General features: G+C 55.6%; 1 protein-coding gene across 5 annotated transcripts in view; it reads right to left on the bottom strand.

Annotated features, from left to right (window-relative positions):
- KCNQ4 (potassium voltage-gated channel subfamily Q member 4) overlaps positions 1–24,102 on the bottom strand; it is a 78,730-nt gene that overhangs the window by 23,830 nt on the left and 30,798 nt on the right. For 4 of the 5 annotated variants that reach the window (XM_043505928.1, XM_043505927.1, XM_043505929.1 and 1 more), the window contains exons 2-8: positions 11,807–11,897; positions 8,580–8,706; positions 6,615–6,790; positions 5,612–5,737; positions 5,383–5,520; positions 4,519–4,614; positions 2,438–2,526 (exon numbers count right to left, since the gene is read on the bottom strand). In XM_043505928.1, coding sequence (XP_043361863.1) covers positions 2,438–2,526; positions 4,519–4,614; positions 5,383–5,520; positions 5,612–5,737; positions 6,615–6,790; positions 8,580–8,697 — 743 coding nt within the window. In that variant the 5' untranslated portion in view covers positions 8,698–8,706; positions 11,807–11,897. The remainder of the gene's footprint in view (positions 1–2,437; positions 2,527–4,518; positions 4,615–5,382; positions 5,521–5,611; positions 5,738–6,614; positions 6,791–8,579; positions 8,707–11,806; positions 11,898–24,102) is intronic. The other variant, XM_038377518.2, reaches the window with a different exon arrangement.

The raw sequence follows: 24,102 nt of genomic DNA, 5'->3' as shown, positions 1-24,102 counted from the left end.
TGGGGAAGTTTGGATCCAACCCTGGGCTCTTCCGCTGATGTTTACTTTAAAAACAATACGCACACTAGACAGTCTTCTGAACGGGACGGGCTCAAAAGTGACAGAGAAGCTAATGGGGATTCTAACTCATGGCAGTTCTTCGCAGTTTGATATCTCGGGTCAGTTTCTGCACGGTGGTGCTGCACAGAAGGACAGATCTTCTCTTGGGCGCTGCTGGGAATTGAGGGATTAGGGTTTCAGGCTGCTAAGAATTCTGTCTTTTTTTTAAAATAAAACCACGGGTCATCACACAGAAACAAAACCACCCACTGCAGAACAAAGCCGACAAAACCTAAATCTATGGTCATCAGTGGAAGGGGCAATGGGGTGTCAAGCTCTGGGGGTGGGCATGTTTCCTTCCCTGACTCAAGCATGCTGGTGTAAAGTGGGGCAATTTATTATTTGCCTAGTATCAGTGCACTTGGCGCTGTACAATTTACAACACAGAGCCAGACCCTGCCCTGTACAGACCAGCAACACAGATACGTGGTGGATGGACACAACTGGACAATCCAGAAGCAATGACAATTCAGGGTGTTGTCTCCCTACACAATGCTATTTCTTAGCATCAGAGGCCTCGGGAATTCCCCTTCCAACAATGTATTCCTAGAGGATGCAGGGGGAAGAGCAAAGGAGGTGGATCAATTTAACAGGGGATGCAGCATCCGTGGATACCCAAAGGGCCTTCACCTCCTTCCTCCCTTACACAAACATTGTTTTCTCTACTCTGCCCCGCCCCCCCCGTCCCCACAGGCGACCCGTGGGGCTGGCCTACAGCCAGTCAAGCCCAGGTCTTAGAGCGCCGAGCAATCCTCCCGACGCCAGCTAATTTCAACAGCAGCCACCAGCGGAATCAGTCCACTTCAGTCCCATCACCAGCAGGGCTCCAGCTTATCTGGGAAACACTATGGGAGGGAGAGAGACAGAGCCGGCAGGGCTGGAATGGATGCAGAGGCCATGGGTCTTCGAAGGGAGCGGCCCCTGAGGGTGATGGAGGATGATGGAGGATGATGGAGGAGGAATCAGGAATTTTAGCAGCGGCTCCATTCTGCCCCTGCGCCCCATAGAAGCTAGCTCTGCAGTAGACAGGATGATGGGGGAAGAGCAAGGCTGATTTCACCCTTTATGGATGGGCTGGATAGAAAGTTCAGCTCCGCCTCCTCTCCCAACCCACCTTGATGAGAAGGGGCTCCGTCCTGGGGAAGTTATAAACTGCAAAACCTTTATTTGGCAACCCAAGCACCCTATTTCTCCCCTCCCTCCCCCACCCATTTAAGTTAAGTTATTTCCACTGTCCAAAGGAATTCTGGTCCTCATGGCTGTGTATATAGATTTGATGGGCTGGTAGGCTGGGAAATGCCAGCATAGGAAGGGTTAAGAGAAATCTCAGCCTGACTGTGTGTTTCAGGTCTCGGACCATCGAGTCAACTTCGGGACCTTGAGCCCGATTCCAACTGCACCTACACCCAGTTTACCCCAGAGCAATGCCACTGACTTCAGCGGGACGGCTCTCGTTCGCCTCCAGTGTAATGGGGGAGAACAGACACTGGCTTGCAACGTTTGACATCTCAGCTCCAGGGGTGCCTCGAAGTCTGGAATCATAGACCAGGGTCCAGTCCGTGCCCCACTTTCCCGCCCTCCTCCCCAAAAAGGATGCTAGGAATTCTACCACTAGATGCCCACAGTACATGCCTCAGGAGAGCATGCAGAGTCTTGCCTCATTAAACTGAGTGGGCTGTGGCATACATGCCTGATGGCACCAGCTCCTATAAACTGTTCTGTCTGGAAGGACATTTGGGCATCACGGTTACGTGATCAGTTGTCAAGGTGCAGAGGTTTCCCCACAAGGACGTCCCTAGAGAGACTGCATCTCCAGAGAGTGACCATGGTGCACTGGCTCTGGAGTTTTGATCTGTCATGACACTGAAAGTGTTAACTCCATTAGCTAACCTGGGACTCGTCCCTCTCCCTCCGTCAACGCCCTTGGTGCCGGGGGGGGGATAAGTTTGCACCCCGCCTTGGTCTCCCCCTCCTTTTCCGGGGACAGCAGTGGGAATCCAGCCCCTCCAGAAGCACAAGGCATCTCCAACACCTCTGCTGTGCCCGGCAGCCAGAGGGCTGGCTGGGAAGGCAGTGATGAGCAACACCAGGCTACATACCCAGTTCCTGGGGGCAAAGCTGCTCACATCCACACTGCTTCCAAACCCTACTGGGTCGTCCAGTATGCAGGGCCGAATCCTGCTCTCACCTGCCCTCAACAGACACCAAGGCAATTGACCTTCAGAGCCCTGCATACGCCACTGCTCTCGGATGAGTTGACTGCTAGATGGCAGGGACCACCCTTTCCCCTCCCCACACAGCACTCAGTCTGTGGTCACCCGCGTGGAGCGGCACCTACCTGAAGGATGGGAGAATGCTGTCATAGTAACACCAGGTGGCGGTCAGGTAGGCTCGGCTCCCATCTGTCGAATACAGACGCCAGGCAGCCTGCACCAGAGAGAGAGGGACGGTGCGGTAGACATGGCACAACTGGTCGTGTCCATGGAGGAGATGCCAGGAACTGGCCGTAGAGGGAGAGGTGCTGTTGGCAAGACTGAGGGGCACTGGCAGGGCAGTGCCAAAGGATGCTAAGGGGTCAGTGGGTGAGTGAACGGGGAATCCAGGACTGGAACAGTTGTGAATGCTGCAGGGTCAGGCCAGAGGTGGGTGCACGTGGGAGCTTGCTGTGCCCTGCTCTATGAGTCGGGGTCGAGGTCTGAAGCTGCAGGCAGGAGTTCTCATTCTGGCATCTCAAAGCAGCTTTGTCCTGAGCTGCGCTTGGCCCCACAGGCCCTCTGAAGGCATCAAAATTCACTCCCAGTTCCACCCCCCTCCCTTGAACAGACCCTGGTGGGGGATCCAGTTCTGCCTGAGCAGCAAACAGCAGCTGCAGGCCATGAGTCAGCGCCTCCCACTGCCACCTGGAGCCCATTGATCCACCCCCCCACATTCCCGCGGGTGGTGCATCGGGTGCATTAGCACCCCTTGTCCTGGGACGGGGCACATGCCCCTTCCCCAGCCAGACGTCCAGGCTGAGGGCTGGGGAACGGTCGAGCAGGCTCAGATCAGACGGAACAAGCACAGACCCAGAGTCCATTTGGTGAAAGTCCAGCAGGGGTTCTGAGTGTCTGGGCCAATCAGAGGGGAGCACAGGAAAGAGGGGTGTGTGGGGGGAGATCCCCTGGTCCTTAAAATACTAGGGTTGGACAAATGCTGCTCACTCCCTGGTGCACCGCGGGGCCAGCTAGGAAAGCAGTCAGTGGGAAGCTCTCCCGCTGCTTCGCTGGGGATGAGGTGGGGACTGCACGGGGCCTAGCCCCGACAGCAGCTCCGCCCGCGCCAGACATGCTGATGTGAAACTGGCATAGCTGGAATGGAGAACCCGGCCCGCTGTTCTTCTCACCCACCCCCCGCACCTGCCTGTTTCAAGCATTTCTCCCCAGTCTAACCTCTCACTGAGGCTTCAGGTAACGCTCCCAAGAAACTGGTGCCATTAATTAAGAAGCGATCACAATGGGGAGCCTTACGGAGACCTTGCGGCCTCCCATCTGCACCCACGTCACATCCGTGCCTGATGAATGCCAGACAGCAATGGCCAGAGTTATTGGGGCAGGGGGGGTTGTCGCGTGTCCCAGCGATTGCTTTGTATTGCGGGGCGATGGGCAGGTGGGGCCCTTTGTCTCACCCCATGCCCAGCTCCATTAATTAAAGTCAGGCTTTTTCCTTCCCTGCTGCCAAGATGAAAGGAGGAGCAGGGCTGCATTCAGAGGGCCGGGGAGCTGTGAAAGCCTGGGCCAACTGACTGGCTGGCAGCTGCAGATAGACCAGGGGCACTGGGGCCTTCCTTTTGTGCGCCTGTTCTCTGAACTGGGGAGATAAGGAAGGATTCTAAAGTTTCACTTCTCTAGCAAGCTGATCTAGACAAGGGGACTGATTTGCCAGGGCCCCTCTCCGCAAGCTCGGGGGCTCGGCTACAGGCAACCTCACCAAGGTACATGTCAAATGTGCTGAAGCGTGCAAATCTGGAGGGAGGGGCCCTGGCAGAGCTGTGCACATGGAGAGCCCAAGGCTGGAAGAGTAGGGGGGCTGCAGATTGAGGTGTATCTGCAGAGCCGTACCTGCCGGGGCAGAAAGCGGGGAATGACGGGTATCTGCAGAGTGGGGGGGGGCACCAGATTGGGATAGCAGGCAGTGCTGGGCTGAATGTTCAGACTGAGGGGCATTGGCACAATTGTGTTTACATGGGGGAGCCGAAATCTGCAATAGCAGAGGGGCCAGGCTGCACATGCGGATCGAGGGGCATTGGCAGAGCTGTATGGGCGGAGCTGAGGGGTGACCCGCAGGCTGAGCTCGCGGGCCATCAGCAGAGCTGCGTAGTGACTCCAGACCGAGTTGGAGGGTGGGGTTTCCCCAGGGAGAGGTGCAGGCATCCTACGGTACCTGGATCAGGTTTGCTGCCGGCATCCGCCTCTTCTCAAAGTGTTTCTGGCGATGCTGCTCCTGGACTTTCAGGGCAAAGCCGGAGCCCAGAATGCCCTGCAGGAGAAAGGGGCCAGCATGCGTGAAACGGGATGGAGAACCTGCCTGGCCCCATGAGGCAGCTGGACAAATTGCCCCAACACAGTCTGATCCCCACAGGCCTGAGGGGTTCTAAGGAAGCATCCCTGTCACCCCAGCATGAACACAGACTGCTCAGAGTCTGTGGGAGGAGAAGGACTCCAAACTTGCCAACGCTCCCTGTCTGGCTAGCAGGACGATCCACTCTTTGGGAGGGAGGGAAGAGTCTCCCCAAAACCAGGACTCTGTTGGCTCTGCCAGACCATCTCTCCTCCCCCAGGGGCCTGGCAGCTCCAGAGATCAGCTAGGAGCCAGCAGTCCCTAGCTGGAGACACTGGGGCAGGGTGGGGTATTGGGTGCCACCATTCTGTCTGGCATTGCTCTTCTCTTGAGGGACGGAAGGGAGGGAGAGAGAGAGAAGGAGAGAAAGGAAGGAGGAGGGGAAAAGGGACAAAAAGAGAAAGAGAAAATAGAAAGGAAGAGAGGAGAGAGAGAAGGAAAGTGAAAAGAAAATGAAGGAGGAGAATGACCAATGACATCTCTAGGGCAGGGTCTATTCTAGAGTCTCAGCCACTGGGAAGGGACCCTTTAAGGAGCACTGGAGGGTGGGGGGTACTTCCAGTTGTCTTCCCTCCCCAGGGCACCCCCGACTGTCAGCATGAGCAACTAGGGACCCAGAGGCCTGGCTTTCCCTCCCCGCCCCCGGCAGCGCCGGGCATTACCGGGATGCCGTGAGGGGCTACTCACGGCAGGCAGAGCGAAGAAGGAGATGCCCAGGAGCGCGAAGCCAGCCGCCAGCACCCTGCCCAGCCACGTATTGGGGGTCTTGTCCCCATAGCCGATGGTGGTGAGCGTGATCTGTGGGGGGAGAGAACACAGAGAGGCCTTGACGGAGCTCTCCTCGCCCCACCCCCCACCCAGCCCGCACAGCGCCCCCCCCCCCCCAGTGGGAGTGGGGCTCTGCAGCCGCACTTACTGTGCCCCACCAGAGCGAGTCAGCGTAGGTGGCGAACTCCGCGTTGGCGTCTTTCTCGGCCAGGTAGACGAGGAAGGAGGCGAAGATGAGCACCAGGAAGCCGATGTACCAGGCTGTGATCAGCTCCTGCCAAGGGCAGGCGGGGAGGGCAGGGGAGGAAAGCCAAGATGGGGTGGGGGTGAAGGCCCAACGCACGACACAGCGCAATGCAACGTCCCCTCTGCAGAGAGCCCGGGATGCCACCCCAGCCGGAGCTGAGCACTCGCTACCAGCACAGGGGCGGAGAGGCTCCACCGGCAGGGAGCTGGTACGCGGAGCTGCTCACACTCAGCAACAGCTTCAGAGGAGAAGGGTCTTGCACACGCGTTGGGGCGGCACAGAGAGGCCACCGGCATGAAGTGACTGGAGGGGAACGTTCCACGTGGTTGACTGGGGCGAGGCCATGGACGGCTGGGTTGGTTTCGAAATGAATGGGGAGACGTAGGAGGTTAACAGGCGAAGAGCGGAAGGACGGCTCAGTGGTGAGGGTGCCTCTCCCTGGGACTAGGGAGACCGCTGGGTTCAAGTCCCTGCTCTTCCATAGACGCCCCTGTGCAATCTTGGACAAGTCACTCTGTGCCTCAGTTTCCTCATCTGGACTATGGGGATCATAGCCCCACTGTGAGGTTAAATACATTGAAGGCTGCGAGGTGCTCAGATACTAGCGACGGGGGCCACAGAAGGAGCCAGTCCAGACCTATTTGCACAGGACAGGGGAACGGGCAATGGCCACGACAAAGCACGGGGGAGGATTGGACTAGCAGGGGTGCTTCAGGTCAGGGTGATGGGGAGCCCTGGGCAGAGCAGGGGGCTCTCGGCCAGGATTGAGCGTCAGGGGCAAAGCTGGAAGCACCAGTCCACCCTGTGCACGGCTCTGCCCTGTCTCTTTTACTACCGCCTGCCTCCCATGGACCGACGCTGACACCCAGCCCCACCCCCGGGCCTGCGGCCTCCTCCAGCTCACCTTGCTGTGGGCATAGACCACTGAGCCCAGCAGCTTCCAGGTGCCCCCCCTGCGGTCCATGCGCACCATCCGCAGGATCTGGAGGAAGCGCATGCTCCGCAGTGCCGAGGTGGCGAAGATGTTCCCCTGCGTGCCGGCGGCGATAACGGCCAGCGAGGCGATGAACACGATGAAATCTGCGACCCGGAGCACAGGGAGACGGGGGAGAGGTTAGCTGGCTAGCAGGGTGGCGGGGACGGGGGAAGGGGTAGCTGGCTAACAGGGTGGCAGGGACAGGGGAGGGGATGGTTGGCTAGCAGGGATAAGGGAGGGGGTAGCTGGCTAGCAGGGTGGCAGGGACAGGGGAGGGGATGGCTGGCTAGCAGGGACAGGGGAGGGGATGGCTGGCTAGCAGGGACGGGGGAGGGGATGGCTGGCTAGCAGGGACGGGGGAAGGGGTAGCTGGCTAGCAGGGATGGGGGAGGGGGTAGCTAGCTAGCAGGGTGGCGGGGAACGGGGGAGGGGGTAGCTGGCTAGCAGGGTGGCAGGGACGGGGGAAGGGGTAGCTGGCTAGCAGGGTGGCAGGGACGGGGGAAGGGGTAGCTGGCTAGCAGGGTGGCAGGGACGGGGGAAGGGGTAGCTGGCTAGCGGGTATTGTGGTTCTAAGGACGCAGCCTTTACCCCCTTCAAATGAAGGCGGTTGGAACTGCAGGAAAAACCAGCCTCAAGATCCCCACTCACCAGCAAAACCTACCCATGCTCCCCACCCCCAGTTACACCTCTCTGGGGGAGCCAGCCCCAGTACCCCTCCCTGCTCACTAGCAGAGCCAGCCATAACCTCCCCCTCGAGCTGATAGCACAATGGACCCCCACCCCTGGCAATTAAAACATCCCTATTTTCCATCCCCAGTGCTGACAACCTCCCTTTGAGGGCACTGCAACAAACCTCGCCCAGATCGTCCAGTTCGGGGTTGCACGCACACACACACACACACAAAAAGGATCCCGGCTTTGCCCAGCACAGGATACATCCCATCCCACCCCACCTGCCTAGGAGCTTGCATGGATCTCATCCCCAGAGCATCACATCTCCCCGGACCGGCTTCTGAGCACTCCTGGAAGAGGCTAGCGGTGGGGGGAAAGTCTATCACTGGTCCCTCCCCCTTCATGTCCCCTGAGGTTTCCTTTCTCCCCAAACTGGCCCTACATGGCCATCTGCCCTTTGCAAGTGGGTCAGTCTCCGAGAGCCTGGACTGCACAGCTGATAATACCCCTGAGTGAGGGGAAAAACCACTGGGTCTGTCAAGATTATCCTCCTTGGCTGGTCCCCTCGCCCTGGTCACTTACAGTAGGAGAGTGTCACAGTGATGATGGTGCTGCTACAACTCTGCAGCAGGAGGCACTCAATGCCTCGCTCTATTCTCTGGGCTGGAGGAGCTCTCTCCACCATCCACCGGGCGTTTTGGGGTGGGGGACCATCGCGTTGCCCTTTTCGGAAATTCTCCACTTTTGCAATTCTCTCCCCCTCTGGACGTGACCCGGTGTCCCTCTAATTGCATCGATCAAAGCCACAGACCCTTCCCCACCTGCCCAGGGCTAGCCATCGCCCCCAAACAGCGACCAGCGCCACCCCAAAGGGGCACGGGTGGTGCAGGAACAGAAACCCCCCTGCCTCAAGCCCACTTCAAAGTGAAATCTAAGCCCCGGTCGGATCCTAGAACCCCTGCTCTTCTCTGGATCTCGGCCCGACCCAGACCCGCTGCCAGTTCCTGGAACACCTGGGATAAGGCCCAGGAGCCACGGAGAAAAGGCTCCACCCCACCCTTAGCCGGTCCTGTCCAGAGAAGTACCCACATCAGGTCCTTCCCCAAACAGCGGCCTGGGTCCCAGCTGCTCTGAGGTCTCCCCGCAACCCATCACTGAGCAGGACACTCAGACACAGCGTGAAACAGGGTGCGCCGGGCGGCTTTCCTCACCCGCACCTACCTATTATGCAGAAGGGTTTCCGGGCAAAGCGGAACCGCCCCTGCCAGCCCCGGTAACGGCAGCAGCAGCCAGCTGCCCAGATGCGGATGATGTACTCCATGCCGAACACCACAATCATGACAAACTCCTGCCGGAGTGGGGGTGGGAGGGGAGAGAGAGAGAGAGAGAGACTGGGTTGGTTAATCTGGGAGGGCCCAGAGTGCAGCTGCCTGTAAAAGCCTCTGGGACTGTGTGTGAACCTTCATTTGAGTCACGCCTGAGGGGGTCAGCTGGCTCCTCACTCCCTTTGCAGAGAGGCATCCTCCATGTGACCCCTGCCCGGCTAGACAAACCTGCACAGACCTTGCAGCCAGAAACAGGAGCCTGCAGAGGGACCTGGGGACCTGCCTCCTAAATATAAAATCCCTTCCCTCTCTGTGCTAGGGACAGCACTGACCCCATGTTTGCAGCAAAGGCTCTTGTGGGTGTTTGCTGCAAGGCTCGGCGCTGGATTCAAGTCACCCCCAGCCGGGGCGGTTCTCAGGCACCCTCAGCACGAGCGTGGACTGCAATCAGCCGTGGAGCATGCAGTTCTCACAGGGACTCCATGGGGTTAATGCTGGATAATGGAACCCCCGAGATCCTCTCTTTAGAACATCTCTGGGCTGGCTGGAGGGAGCTGGAAATGTGAACAGAGCAAAACCGCAGATCCGATTGCACAGGGGCCTCCGGTTCGCTCTTGAGCGATAAGTGTTGAGAATACTGGGGCAGGTTTCCGTCTCTCCCCTGCGGCAGAGGCTACACTAGACAGTCCAAGGTGATGGGGATGAAGGAATTGCACCCAGCACTGGAGGATCTAGATGCCAGGATCCTGCCTTGTTTGACATCGTGAGCCCAGATCATCCTTGCCTGCACCCCATTGTCATTCATGCTACCTAGCAGGGACATTGGAACAATTGGTACAGTGTGGGTGCTGAGAGCCACTGAACCAAACTGTGAACCCGGGATATAACGGAAACCACTTCAAGCCAGGGGTGCAGCAGCACCCCCTGCACCCCTAGTTCCAGCACCTATGCCACCAGGATACGTCTACACTACACTACACTTCAGTTCAGAGTAGCAGCTGTGTTAGTCTGTATTCCCAAAAAGAAAAGGAGGACTTGTGGCACCTTAGAGACTAACAAATTTATTTGAGCATAAGCTTTCGTGAGCTACAGCTCACTTCATCTCACTTCATCACTTCATGATGCATCTGATGAAGTGAGCTGTAGCTCACAAAAGCTTATGCTCAAATAAATTTGTTAGTCTCTAAGGTGCCACAAGTCCTCCTTTTCTTTCTACACTGCAATAAAACACCCATGGCAACTTGGGCTCAGGTGCAGGGCTACAAATTGCAACGTAGACATTCAGGCTCGTGCCGGAGCCCAGGCTCTGAAACCCTGCGAGCGGGGTGGATCTCAGATCCCGGGCTGCAGCCCGAGCCCAAACGTCTACACTGTGATTTTTAGCGCCTCCGCACGAGCCCCGTGAGCTGACCCAGGCTCTGTGACTCGGTGCTTCGGGTTTTTTAGCGCCGTGTAGATGTGCTCTAAGAAGTGGCGGCAGAACGCCAGCTGTACCTTTGCCAAGACAAGACGCACAGTCCTCTAACTCCGCACCGGCAGCAGCAACTGGGAGACCCGCTGATGGGATGTTAACCATTGCACCATCTCACCGGGCTCAGGACAGGTGGCAAAAGCACTGGTGTTTTGTCTGTAACAACCCTCTGGTCATTGGGACCATCAGCAGAGCTACACTGCACCAGTGACAAGAGACAGTGAGGCAAACGCCAGTGTAGACGGGGGTGTGTGTGTGTGTGTGTGTGCATAAGTGTGTCATAGACATTTTCCCAACCAGGCAGGTAACTCACTTGTGCAAGTTACACCAGGAAGGAAAGCCAGGTTAAAACTGATCAGGTAAGAGCATCCACATGCAAAGTTGCACAGATTTTATATCACCCCTGGAGCTAAACTGGTGCAATCACTGTGTGTAAGAGAGACCTGCATTCCCCACCCTCACAGCTGGCCTCAGTTCACATCCACTCCTGCTGGCTTCTCAGAGGAAGAGTGCAACTGGGACATGAAAGAATTCCCTAAGCCACTGTGGCTATAGCCCAGGTGTGAGAAGAGGGGGAAACTGGGAGCACACGGCTAGCTAGGAGATGAGAATAGAGAGGTTTATAAAGTCCCCTCCTTACCAGGGCCCAACCTCAAACCCAACCCTAATCAATGCAACAAGTCCCATGGACTTCACTGGGTTTTGGCTTAGGTCCTTAGGAAACCAGAGCTTCAATGCTGAGCAGCTAAGCAAACTGCTTCGTGCCTCCTTGTTCAATCGGAAAGTCAAGGAGACGAGCCAGGAGCCCTCAACTTTGGAGCTTTTCGGAGCCGCCCTGCTCCTCCTGCATGTGCCCAGCTTAAATGTATGTGGGTAATTTTCTTCCACTGTCAGCATTGTACTGCTTTGCCTCCTACCTTTTGTACACACCAGCCCCTATTTTGCTTACTAGCGAGAAAGTCACAAGGACCTTCCTAATTTAGTCTCCATCACAGTCGGGAGAAATCCAGCGTCAGCTGTTTCTGACAGTTCGGGGAAAAGTTGCTTTTTTTAGGTTTCTTTCCCCCTCCCTTTCCAGTTTTTTTTTTTTTTTTTGCATGTCCATACATTTGGTTATAGGCTTCCCAGACACATTCCACTGGAGCGTCTCCATTTAAAAATCCTCCAGAAGATTGTGCAGCTCCGCTGTGCTGCTTTTGCATTTATTGCAACAGTGAATCACTCCTGCAAACCTCTTGCAGCAATGAGAGCAGTGGCAGATTGGCCTAATGGAGGAGGCTGCAGAGTGGGTTCTCTTGGGTTCGAGCCCCAGTTGTGCCACAGATCTTGGGCAAACCACGTCACTTGTAATTCACCTGTGCAAGTTACACCCGGAAGGAAAGCCAGGTTAAAACTGATCTGGTAAGAGCGTCCACATCCAAAGTTGCACAGATTTAAAATCACCCCTGGAGCTAAACTGGTGCAATCGCTGTGTGTAGGAGAGACCTAAGTTCCCCTCCTGTATGCTGATGCTAGCCTCAGTTCACATCCACTCCTAATGAGACATGAAATAATTCCCTAGGGCATTGTGGCTATAGCCCTGGTGTGAAAACTGGGAGCACACGACTAGTTAGGAGATGAGACTAGAGAGGTTTATAAAGTCCCCTCCTTACCAGGATGAACAGACATTGGTTGGCGAGTTTCTGATGCTCTGGGATGGTGGAGAACACGGACAGCACCAAGCAACTGAAGACTAGAAGGAATCTGAAATAACAAATGATTAGAACAGATTAGCAGGCATTGATCCATCAGCTTGGCGCTATAGCAGGTGCAGTGAGCCCATCTGGATGGGTGAGATGCTGTCCATTCCAGCCCCTGGTGCCCACCATAGCTGCCAGCTTCCCAGGATCAACTGGAACGCAGCCATGGCCAGACCTTACCCTGCTCTGCATTCATTCTGGGGCGACTGGATACAGCTGGGGTAGGGGGAGGGCATTCTGGCATTTCAGGCAGATGCAAACAGCCCAGACACCCAACCTAATCACGAGTCCCACATGGGGACCAGCTATCCCAAATGCCCAGCCGGTACCAAGTAGGCCAGAACCAGCTGCATCGTCCAGCCAGACTTTGGTAACACCTGCAAGACCAGGAGCGTGTGGGCAGCTTTTCCTGAATTAGACCCAGGACAGCGGAGGCTTAATGAAATCACTAGCACGTAGCAGCACCCGCGTAAGACTGGCAGGGTCTTCGCCTGCCAACAGCACAGCTTCTGGAGCTGAGCATGGGCAAAATCAGTGGGGTGTAATCCGACATCTCGATTCCAGTTCAGAACCTACACAGTGTTTCTTCCTGCCAGGAGCCCTGCTCAGGACCCCAGGGTTCAAGAGACCTGACCCCTGGCCTGGCTTTCTCCAGCTTCAGCCCATGGCAGCATCATTCTACCTTCTCACCCACAGTAAGGCGCCCGCCAAAGGCACGCATGACCAGGGCTGGAATAAGGACCTCAAGGGCAAGCTACCAAAGCTGTCCATATAAACAGCAGCTCCCCCACTCAGGGGGAAGGTGCTGAGGGAAAACAGCAAGGGACAGGTGATTTGGGGGTGGGGTGTGTGTGTGTATGTGTGTGTGTGTGAGAATACTGGCTCAGAAGGATTAAAGGCTTCACTTCTTTCGTTCTACAGGGGCTGGGGAAGGAGGAGGGAATTTCAACCCCAAACGCTATTCTGAGCCATAAGGTTTTACTATCCTTTGACAAGGTACCGTGATTGGAAGCTGTTTGGGGCCGGGACCGTCTTTCGCTCTGTGTTTGTGCAGGCCTGAGAATGGTCCATGCTCGACGCTACGTCAGTGCAAAGAATAAAATCATCATCCTACGAGACAGGTTTCCCCAGCAAAACTTGAAGAAACTGGATTGATCTGCAGGGGCCACACGTGGCCCCGAGATGGCAGCAGAGAGCAGGGGAGCTGGTGGGCCGCACAGGAAAACAGGAGGCTGCTTCCGAAAGCTACAGCAGGTGGATGGAGGGACCCAGGCTGGGGGGGGCGGGGTGCTGCTCAGGTGTGGAGCCAGAGCTAAATCAAGGGAACATTAAGCGATTCAGTTCGGCCTCTTCCGAGGATCCTGGGTGGGGCATGAGGCGCCGAGACATGCTCCAGATGTTCTGTTCTCGGGTAACTCAACTGTGGCTCCCCTTTCCAATCTGAAACATGCCCTGGGCCTAAACCCAGGAGAGCAAGGACCTAACGAAGACAGAAGCGAGAAAGGCCCATTCGCTCCCGTAGTCCTTCCTCGGGGCTAGCCCAGAATCATTCCCCGCAACACATTCTCCCGGCTACAGCGTCTCGAGAGATGGGGGGGAGGAATTTTCCATCATTGCCTTTGGGACATTGCACCCGGCAGCTCTCTCTGCCAGGACGTTTGTAAACTGGATTGGGCCTGGATTTCCCCCTTCGGAACGTGTCAAACCTGCCGCCCCGTCTAGCCCTCCCTGGTCCGCTCTTCCACCCCCATCAAACTGCAGCGGTCTTACAATACACCTATTACCATGGCACCTGGGGGGTTGTGTTGGGGGGGGGAATTTGGTTTCCAAACAGTGATTCAGGGCCACGCTCAGAGCAGATGGAAGCAGCCGCAGCTCTGCCAAAGGGAGGAGCCCCCTGTTTCCATCAGCTCTAGGTGTGGCCTATGAGCACGAGCAACACCAGGGCTGGGAAGGCAGCGTAAGCCCGTGAAATGGACCAGCTCGAGCTCGCCATTGTGCAGCCCCAGCATTTCGGCTTTCCCTTTCCCCGCTGTGGGGACCGGCGCTCAGGGGTGAAAGTCAGTCGAGTGACTTACTGGTACTCTAGGGCCAGCTCTGGCCCCCAGAAGGGGCGGGGCCTAGGGTGGAAGGGGCGGGGTTGAGGGGGTCAGAGCCAGCCCCAGCCCACCCCACCCTGTAAGGTAAGTGCTCCCCCCCCGGGGTAGCAGCAGCAGCAGGGCTCCGGGGGCTATTAAATGGGCCTGGGGCTCCCCTTTTCTACCACCCTGGCCCTTTAAATAACCGCCGGAGCCCTGGGGAAGTGGAGGGGCGCCAGTGGCTATTTAAAGGACTGGGGCGGCAGAGGCAGCTGGAGCCCCGGCCCTTTAAATAGCCCCCAGAGACCCCGCTGCCCCAGAGCTCTGGGGGCTATTTAAAGGGCCCGTGGCTCCCCTGCTTCTACTGCCCCGGTCCTTTAAATAGCCGCCGGAGCCCTGGAGTAGCGGCGGGGGCGGGGGGGCTCTAGCAGCTATTAAAAGGGCCGGGGAGGTAGAAGCAGGGGAGCCCCAGGCCCTTTAAATAGCTGCCGGAGCCCCACAGCCGCTACCCCAGGGATCCAGCAGTGGGGCTCTGGAGGCAATTTAAAGAGCCTGGGGCTCCAGCCACTGCTAGGAGCCCCAGGCCCTTTAAATTGCCCCCTGGGGAAGCCGGGCTGCCCCAGTACGGTGCATCGGCTCTTACCGGTATGCCATATCAGGGTATACCGGCTTACTTTCACCTCTGCCGGAGCTCCACACGTCCTGAGCGTTACGCAAGGAGAAGCTCAGCCCTTAAACACTGGGGCCTGGAGGCCTTTTCATCCTAAATGTGGAGTCCTAGCCCGGTGGCAGCCTTCAGCTGCCCCTTAGATCTCAATTTGCCTTTCTAGGACTCCTTCCCCCATGGGGCTACTGAGACACACACTGTCCCATGAGTGAGAGAACTTTAGCCGGGGGGGAGGGATAGGGGACAGAGCTGGGGTGTCCCTCCCTTTCACTGATTGAAAGCGTAGCATCTTTCCACTGGAATCATGCTTTGCATTTTCTAGAGCACTGTTGGGGGTGGGGGAAGGGGTGCTTTATGAACATTAATCAAGCTTCACAAATTGCCCTGCACCGCAGATAAACATGATCCTGGTTTTTACAGAAAGGCCAAGGTATGGGCAGGGAAAGGACCTCCCCAGGATCACACAATGGATCCAGAGCACACAACAGAACTGAGCAGTCCTGACTCCCAGTTCCCTGCGCTAACCCTAGACAAAACTCCATCCCCAGAGCTGGGGAAAGAACACAGGAGTCTCACCTCCTAGTCCCTTTCTTTTACCTCTAGACCACATTCCCATCCCAAACCTGGGGAAAGAACCCAGGAGTCCGGAGTCCCTTGCCATACCCACTACACACCATTAGCCGTAAACTAAAAGTTCTCCAAAGTAGTTTACGTTTAACACAAAGACAAATCCCACATCTTTTTAACTTCCTGAAGCTGCATTTGCCCTGCAGTCGCTCACCCTGGATCTCCGGGGTCTCAGTCCCACACTGAGCAGACTAACACAAAACAGCCTGGGGAACCCCTAAGTCAGGGGTCGGCAACCTTTCAGAAGTGGTGTGCCGAGACTGAATGCATCCGATGAAGTGAGCTGTAGCTCACAAAAGTTTATGCTCAAATAAATTTGTTAGTCTCTAAGGTGCCACAAGTACTCCAGTTATTCACTCTAATTTAACGTTTCACGTGCCAATTATACATTTTAACGTTTTTAGAAGGTCTCTTTCTATAAGTCTATAATACATAACTAAGCTATTGTTGTACGTAAAGTACATAAGGTTTTTAAAATATTTAAGAAGCTTCATTTAAAATTAAACTAAAATGCAGAGCCCCCGGACTCCCACCTCCACATCTTGAGCCTCTGCCCCTGTGTTGGCCTCACACAGATAGTGCAGGCTCCATTCAGCCAGCTGAGCCAGGAGCTGACTTTGTGCCTGCCGATCTGGCCAGCGTAGACAGCATTCGCGTGCATCATAGCCATTCGAGTGTTGGCTCGTTATGGGTAAACGCCGGCAGTGCTTGCAAATCAACCAACCAACCGAGGTTTCAAGCATGCAGAGAAAAGGGCGAGTTAGGGGACTTGTGTCCCATGGGCATCAGGACTGTGCTAGGAAAAATAGGGGAAGGGCAGCCAGACCCTTCTTCCACCCCTTCTCCAACGAGCATTTGGGAGTCAAGATGCCTGTGATGGGTACAAAGGAGTGGCAGAGATGGAAAGAACTTTTCTGTGTTCACCTGCCTGGTGGAATTTCCCGATGTGTTTAACTCCTGTTGGCTTCGTCATGAGCAGAGCAGAGGGCTCATGGGAATCTCCCCCAAAGTGTTTGGGTTTGGTTGGGTTTCCTCTCCCCCTTATGGAAAAGTCCGTGTTAGGCATGACACCACACGGGTGTCCCTAGAAAGTAGCCGATTGCCTGCAGAAGCCAAGAGAGAAGGAGAGTCTCTCTGTGGGGGGTCTGTTAGCCCGACCCCCCCATGGAATCTTGCCTCCGGGGTGGGATTCTCTAGGAGAGTCCCTACAAAGGCCAACACGCTGATAGAAAGGGGGGCATTTTTGATTCAGCAGCTGTGGACTTTTCCCTAAGGGCAGGAAGGTGAGAGCACTGGCCCCATATCACAGCCAAGGGGCTGCCAGGAGCCCTGCGGGCATTTCCTCTCTGGGAAAGACGGGTTAAAGGACGGGGTTTGTGAGCCCGGGTTACTGTTATCGGAGTGAGTCAAGCAGCAGGTTTCGAGAGAGATCGCACTGAGCCAGCTCTGACGGGGTTAGATCAGGCTGCCAGCTTGGGGCTTCCGGCTTCTGCCCCAGTATACCTTTTCCAGTCCACTTGGAGCACTGCCAGGATCCAAACCTCGCCCCGGGGCTCCCCGAGTCTGAAGTCGGCCGCCTCGGATCACTTCCAAAATAAACGGCTGGGTGAAGAGAGAGCGAGCGAGCTGGAGAAGGAGATAAACACCGAAGGCAGGTGGATCCTGCTGAGGGCTAGACTGGCCCTTGCAATCTGCTCCGAGGTGGCTGTGCTAACAGAACAGCAGAGCAGGGGCTGAACTGCAGCGAACAAGCATAATCCTCCCCGAGTCCTCTTGCTCTCTAGGGGACGCTGGCAATGTCCGCGCTCTCCTTGGGGCATCTCACTTCTCCCAGCCCCCTGCCTCACACGCTGGAGGGCAGAGGACTAGACTCCACCCACACTCCCACCCTGTCTGCCCAGCCTGATGGGAGGACACCCAGTGGCCCAGCAATAGCCCTTCTAATGGCAGTGTGGCCTACTGGATAGAGCACTGCCAGACACCTGATGGAGACATGGGTTATAGTCCCAGCTCTGGCAGGGACCTTGGGAGACTCACCTCCCTGAATCTCAGTTTCCCCATCTGGGGCTAATGGTACCGAGGCAAAGTAGCACCAGTCTCTTTGTATTTGTCTCTCTTGGAAGAGGAGCCAACACACAATCCATGCCCCTTCTCCTGCACCGCCTCAGAATGACAGAGAACGGGACATTCCCGCCGGTGAGGACCATCTCTCCTCTCCGCCTGTGGGTGGCGTTCTAGAGAAAGGCTTCTTGACTGTTCTTGCAGTTCAGAGACGCATCAAGAGGATCTAACATAGGTCATGCTGGTGCAAGATTGTTTCCTACAGGCTAGTTATGAGGCTGCTGCTCCACATTCCCATGCAAACGTTGGCAGTAGTTAAACCAGGGGAAGAGCTGGGAAACCCAGCACGAAAGCTGGAGCGAATGTTTCGCATGGCTCTTTAAATACACACACGCTGCTTCCTAGGCAAGAGCCTTCCGTTGCAAGCAAAAGCGGTGGGGAACAGGGAACCAGCCGTCCCTGAGAACACCAGAGACTCAATCGCAATGGGGCCTGCCAAAGCGCTAGCACAGAAGCACTCATGGTTGCTTCGAGTCCATTCGCCAGGTGAGTCCTGGGCCCCGTTAAAACAAAAGGGGTTTTGGCACATTTAAAAGAAGAAGAAGAGAAGAAAAAAAAGCCCAGAATCTGGAGACGTAGCAAATGGAACTCTCCAAAAATACATTTTTTCCCCTGATCCAGCAATTCTAAATATGGAAAGTGGAAGGCTCGTGCCGCTGGCTCACATGACTACATACAAAGGGCCATCAATCTGCAGGAGCTGGCCTGGCGTAACAGCACAGGGCGGTTGAGCAAGCTCCCCCCTCCCTCCCTGCCAGCTTGTCTTGGAGCGGGCAGCACGCTGCCCTGGAGACTCGAGTGTGCGAAGCACAGAAGTGACAGGAGCAGTATTGTGGGAGTTGGACGTTTTTCTTTCCCCCACACCCTGGACAAAATTCCTCAGAGCCAGATCCTCGGCTGGTGTAAATCCGCTGAACTCCGCTGATGTTGAGAGAGCTGCATTGGGTTCACACCCACTGTGGATCTGGGGTGCCAGCATTGCTCTGGGCAGGGTGTCCATCTTTCCCTGGTGGCCTCATTACACCTGATCCTTCTATACTGGCTCCAGAAGAAGGAAAACTTAAAAGCCCTGCTGAGAACTCACTTGGTGTCCCAGCCCATCTGTAGGAGACCCGGGCCCCACGTGCAACTGACCATGCGTGGAGTGAAGCCTTGCGGAAGGGACATGGGAGGGCAATGACCCCCCTACCCCTCCATCAGCACAACGGGTCTCGTTTTCTCACACTGCCCCCGTGACCTCCTTGAAGGGCTGAGTCCTGGAGTCCCCCAAACAGGGCCACGCTGGTTCTTCCCATGAGCTCTGCTGGGATCCTGGCACCACTATTCACACGGCGCTGCGCCCCTCCCTGGGACACCAAACCCAGGGGAAGCTCCGGAGGGCAGCCTGGGAATGGAAACAGGGTAACGCTGCAAACCGCAAGCTCTCTGGAGCAGGGAGCATCCCACTGTGTGGGACATGCAGCTCTGAGCACGGGATGGTCTGGTGCGCCGTCGGGGTGTCTGGATGCTACTGCAAGCCAGACAACGAATTCATCATAACAGAAATGGAAACCAGCCACTCTCGGCATGGCCCATGGGGCTAAACACTCGCCCTGTGGGGTCATTTAGGGGGCCCCTCAACCTACACAGGCTCTTTCCCCAACTTCAGCTGAAACGGCTCCAAAACCAGCTTCCCTGACAAAATAAAAACCCGCCAAGGCGAATCAATCAGTCTGCTAAAGATAGCGCCGGGGGGGATTCGGTCTCAGCCCCTCTGCTGGGAGGGTGTGCTGTTCCCTCGCTGACATTGAGTCTCTGTAGCGTTTCTCTTCTCTTTGTGCTGCTGACTTGGGGCATTAAAGCCGAATCAGCTGTAACGAGTCTCTGGGGCCTGAAACCAAAGCCAGGCATCTTCTTCAGCATGCTCGGCTCTAGGAAAAAACAAGGGGGACCTTTTCCTTCAGCGAGCCTCGCTTCGCTGCCTCAGCAGCACGGATGCCAGCAGCAGGCACTCAAGCCAGGTCCCCCGGCTGGCTACAATACCCTTGGGTTTTTGGCCAGATGCTCACTTCTGCCAGGCCAGACGTGGTAGGTTTGTACCTAGCTGGGGGTGAGGACAGAGAAAAGCAGACCCCGGGAAGTGGGGGCGGGTGGCTGGGAATGCTAGGTATGTACCTGGGAGGCGAGCCCCTCCAGCTGTGCTCCGCTTTCAGCAAGCTGGCACAGGTACGTCTCCTCGAGCCAGGCAGGGCTGAGCTTTGCCCATGAGAAGGTGGAAGCAAGGAGATGCTGGAGATTCAGGGTTCCAAACCCCTGCTGGTCGCTCCATTCACAGCTCCTTCCTTGCAGAGCCCTCCTCCCGAAATTCTTGGGAAAAGCCTGCCCAGCCCGTTGGTGTTCGAGCATCAACCTTTCCCCTGGCTCTTCCGGACTTGCAGCAAAATCACCATCGCCATAAACCCAACCTTAGGGGAGCTGCATCGACTTGAGCTACAAGGAGGGGTGCATTGGGCAGAAGGGCACGCTTTCCTCTTTATTGAAGCCATATCTATGCTGGGATGAAAGCCACTGGGGTGCCTCCCCCAGGGCAAACCCCTAACTTCGATGCGCTTTGTCCAGCACAGTGTGATTTGCACAGGTGCAACTTTCCTGGGTTCGAAACCAGCGTAAATCTTCACTGGTGTAAATCGAGCCTGCACTAGGGGGTTCTCACCGGTGTCTAAATGCAAATAAGCCCCACATTGCCCAAGACCCCAGTTCCAGGATTATAACCCCATCCACCTTGCCTTACTGGGGGGTTGGGGGGGGGTTTTTTGGGTTTTTTTTGGCAGAACTGCTCTAAATGCCTGCAAAGGTCAAAGGAAGAACGGCAGCGCCTTGAATCCCCACTTTCCCAGCCTGTCAGCAGAACGTGAAACCCAGCCTGGCCCCATGGTGGCTGAAACCAGCCAAAGAAGCTCTAAAAAGAGAAGGAAACAGCTGGGCAAGTTTAAAACATAAACATTGGGGTTGGGGCGGGGGGGGGGGGGGACGACGATTCACCTCCTTGCAATTGCTGCATGTTGAAAGTGGAGACACCTGGCTGCTGACGGCGAAGAAACCAAAGCAAACAGGGCAGCGGCCAGGATCCCGCAGGGGATGAGGGATGGAGCTGGTGGGAGTCTGGGTGGAATCAGGCTCCTTCTGAAGGTGTTAGAGGGCTGAGAAAGCCCAACGCTGGGGGTTGGCTAGGATCCGAGGTCATCACGCTACTCACGCTTGGCATTTCCCTGCTGGTGCTCGGGAACGTTAAGCTCCACAGTATCAGTATCACCACTCCCATTTTCACTGACAGGGAAACTGAGGCAATGAGCTGGAAAGCCACTTGTCCAAGGTCACACCACGCATCTGTGGCAGGATTGGGAATGGAGCCCAGGCGTTCTGAGTGCACAAGTCCCCTGCTCTAACCGCTGGGGAGCACTTCACGCCCGCACCGGTGTGAGGGTGAGTCCTCGTGAGGTCAACATATGCCAAGCCAGGTTGCCAGGGTGTGTCGCTGGGATTATGACTGACACTTTATCTCCTGGGGTCTCTTCCCAGCCCGCAATATTAACGCATGACTTAAAGCAGGTACATCTCTACACACACACACTTATCGAGAATCTCCCCTTTGCCTGGCCTCCTCCATTGAACTGTCATTACAGGCTGAACTAATCAAGGACTCCAGGCTTGATTTTCAAAGGTGCCAAGCGTGATGTCAACACACACACACGGGGCTGGGACTCCAGCCTCACCCTTTCACTAGGGACACACTTTGTCCCTACAGCACAGAACATCTCTCTCCCATTCCAGGGGTTCGGGGGGCTGTTGAAGATAGCAGTAGTAACAACAGGTGTGGTTCTGCCTCCCCGAGATTCAGGTGCTGGAAAGCAAATGCAAATGCGCATGTGCAAACGTGTCACCGACAGAGCAGTAGTGCAGGATGGTGCCAAGTGGCGGGAGCATCACACTGGAGCTTCAGAGTTCTGGGGTGCATTAGGTGATGAGCCGGGGCTCAGCCTGGCCTGCAGTGTCACGTGACCGACCACAGCCTGGTGCAGCGAGAACGGGGAGTCTGATCGGCAGCCTCTGGTCCCAGCCCAGAAAGTTAGCGTCTCAGGTTTGCAATGAGTGTGATCACACCTGGGCTTCAACGAGCTTCTTGCAGGGTGTTGCACCAAGAGAGATCGGAGCTTCAAATGTGGACACAAACATCCCAGCAAAGGGGATAACAACAGAGACAAACCCAGCTGCGGTCTTTGCCCCTGGAAGCTTTGCACTTAAATATCTGGGCTCTGGAGCTTGTTAGTTACACTGTGAGTTAACAGCTGGTTAGTTACACTGTGACCCAAAGGGAGAGATCTTAAAGCTTTCCACTGCAGGCACAGGTGCATAAACACAAACACTGACAAACCCCCAAGACCCTCCCAGAAATTGCAAGGCTAGGGCCACAGACAATCTTTCTCCCTGTGAATTATTAACAAAACCCCTTCCTTTCCATGCAGCATTTATGCAATTAACTCTTTCAGCATATGGGAGTCAAGTCCAGAAGCAGGACAAGCCGGAGGAAGCAGGAAGGAGCTGGAGGGATCTTTGCCTCTGGAAGCCCTAATTCCCCATGGGTTCCGGCACTGTCCCTCCAGCACCTACCCAGTGGCGTGTGCAGCCTAATAGCAAAGGCCAAGTTAGAAATGCAGCAGGAGAATGAATGTCCTTTTTAAGAGCCCCCATATAAGTCCCAGCTGGGTCTTTGATTACCCTCTCTTGGCAGTTTCCACAGAAAGCTGCCAACTTAACTATTCCTCCATCGGGACAAACATGTGAGTCACAACAGAGAAAAGAAGTACTTGTGGCACCTTAGAGACTAACAAATTTATTTGAGCATAAGCTTTCGTGAGCTACAGCTCAGTTCATCGGATTCCGATGAAGTGAGCTGTAGCTCACGAAAGCTTATGCTCAAATAAATTTGTTAGTCTCTAAGGTGCCACAAGTACTCCTTTTCTTTTTGCGAATACAGACTAACACGGCTGCTACTCTGAAACCTGTTATTTCACAATAGAGGGGTTCCCATCACGACATGACCCTGCACCAGCACATCACAAGACCATGTTATCTCATGACCCTTTCCCCAAATCAGGACTTGGAGGACACCAAATTGCCTGGTGGGGCCGGGGGGCAGGACAATAGGCCTCCCTACCATATATGAGCAGTTTAAAAGGCAAAAGAATATTTGTCTAAGAGGCTGACGCTGGATCCTTTCTGCTCGATGCATCAGCAATCGAGATTATACAATCAGAATTTCACAAGCAATTACATGAGTAATGAGGCATGAAGCAGACAAGAATGCAGAAATCGCTCAGCTCAGTCAGGTCCATGCAAAGATTTGAGCTTCTCATTAACCTAAGGAGATGGGATTTGAGAGACGCTCTGGGCTCCCTTTTACTTTCTGATCACAACCCAAAGTTGGGGAAAACCCCCGTCCCGGCAGATGTCTGCCAAGAATCCCAGAGAGGTGGGATTGGCCCCAGATGATCAGACGCGGGGTCGGATGGGGAGACTGTGACTGTGACATGGGGAGAAGTCTTACACTCACACTGTGCCCGTGGTGTTGCAGCCACCCAGCAACGAGCTGCCGGGCCAGAGACATAGAGCTCAAGGCCAGAAGGGATCATCAGATCATTGTGTTCGACCTCCTGTAGATCACAGCCCACTAACACCACCCAGCTACCCCCACCCCAAGCCCTTCAGACCCCACAGCATTACAGCCCTCAGGAGACTAAACTATTGAGTGCCACAGACCACACCGATCCCCAAGGCCATCGCAATGGCCAGATAGGACCAACCTCTCCAGACCCACAGGAAGACCTGCCGTCCCTAATGCTGGGCTTATTGTGAAGGCAGGAAATGGTATCTCCCCCCGTTTCACGACTACGGTATCAAGTTTCTATAGGGTCAACTCAGGCATGGATGCAGCTAGCTGGGGTACTGAGTGAGGGGATCATACTTTGGGGTAGGAAGTGAACACACCTGCTTCTTTGGGGTTCACCCATCCCCACTCCGCGCACAGGGCGGGTAAGGACAAGGAGCACTAACCCAGCCAGCGCAGATGTGCTTTGAACCCCAGCGGGCCATACTGCTGCAGGGCAGTGTCGCGAGAGGCCAGCCTCAGGCAGGTTGGAAACATTCTGTATGTTCCCACGTCATCTTCCTCTCCCACACCACCCCAGGGAATCCCATTCGCTTCCCAGTCACGCACCCTACCACCATTGCAGGCCCTTTTCCCAGGACGGCTGGGACGCTTACAGCACTGGCTGGTGGAGGCCGAGATTGGAATGGAAAAGTTCTTCTGTGTTGCCACTTAGGCTCCTGCAAAATGAGTCTGTTGGCCTTGTGCCCAGGAAGCAGACAAAGGGACCATCTCAGATGGATAAGGAGCACCTGAAGGCGGATTGCAGGAGTGTAATTGTTTAATACATGCACTAAGGGTGCATAAATTGTTTATACGAGCAACAACTCCAGAGCACTGAAAACAGAGACACAAGGCGACACAAAGTTGCTGGAATGGACCATCCCCCTCTCTACAGACATCTGGGTTCCCCGATCAGTCTGGTTCCAGGGGAGGCCACCTGGGTATCTTCACAGCAGCAAGGAAGAGGAGGAGAGGAAGGAAAAGGAAAGGGTGGAGGGCTGTACCAAGGGGAGGACAAGCCAAGAAGGGA

The sequence above is a fragment of the Dermochelys coriacea genome, chromosome 19 (genome assembly GCF_009764565.3).
Source record: "Dermochelys coriacea isolate rDerCor1 chromosome 19, rDerCor1.pri.v4, whole genome shotgun sequence".
NCBI lineage: Eukaryota > Metazoa > Chordata > Testudines > Dermochelyidae > Dermochelys > Dermochelys coriacea.
This window is presented reverse-complemented; position numbering and strand designations above follow the sequence as displayed.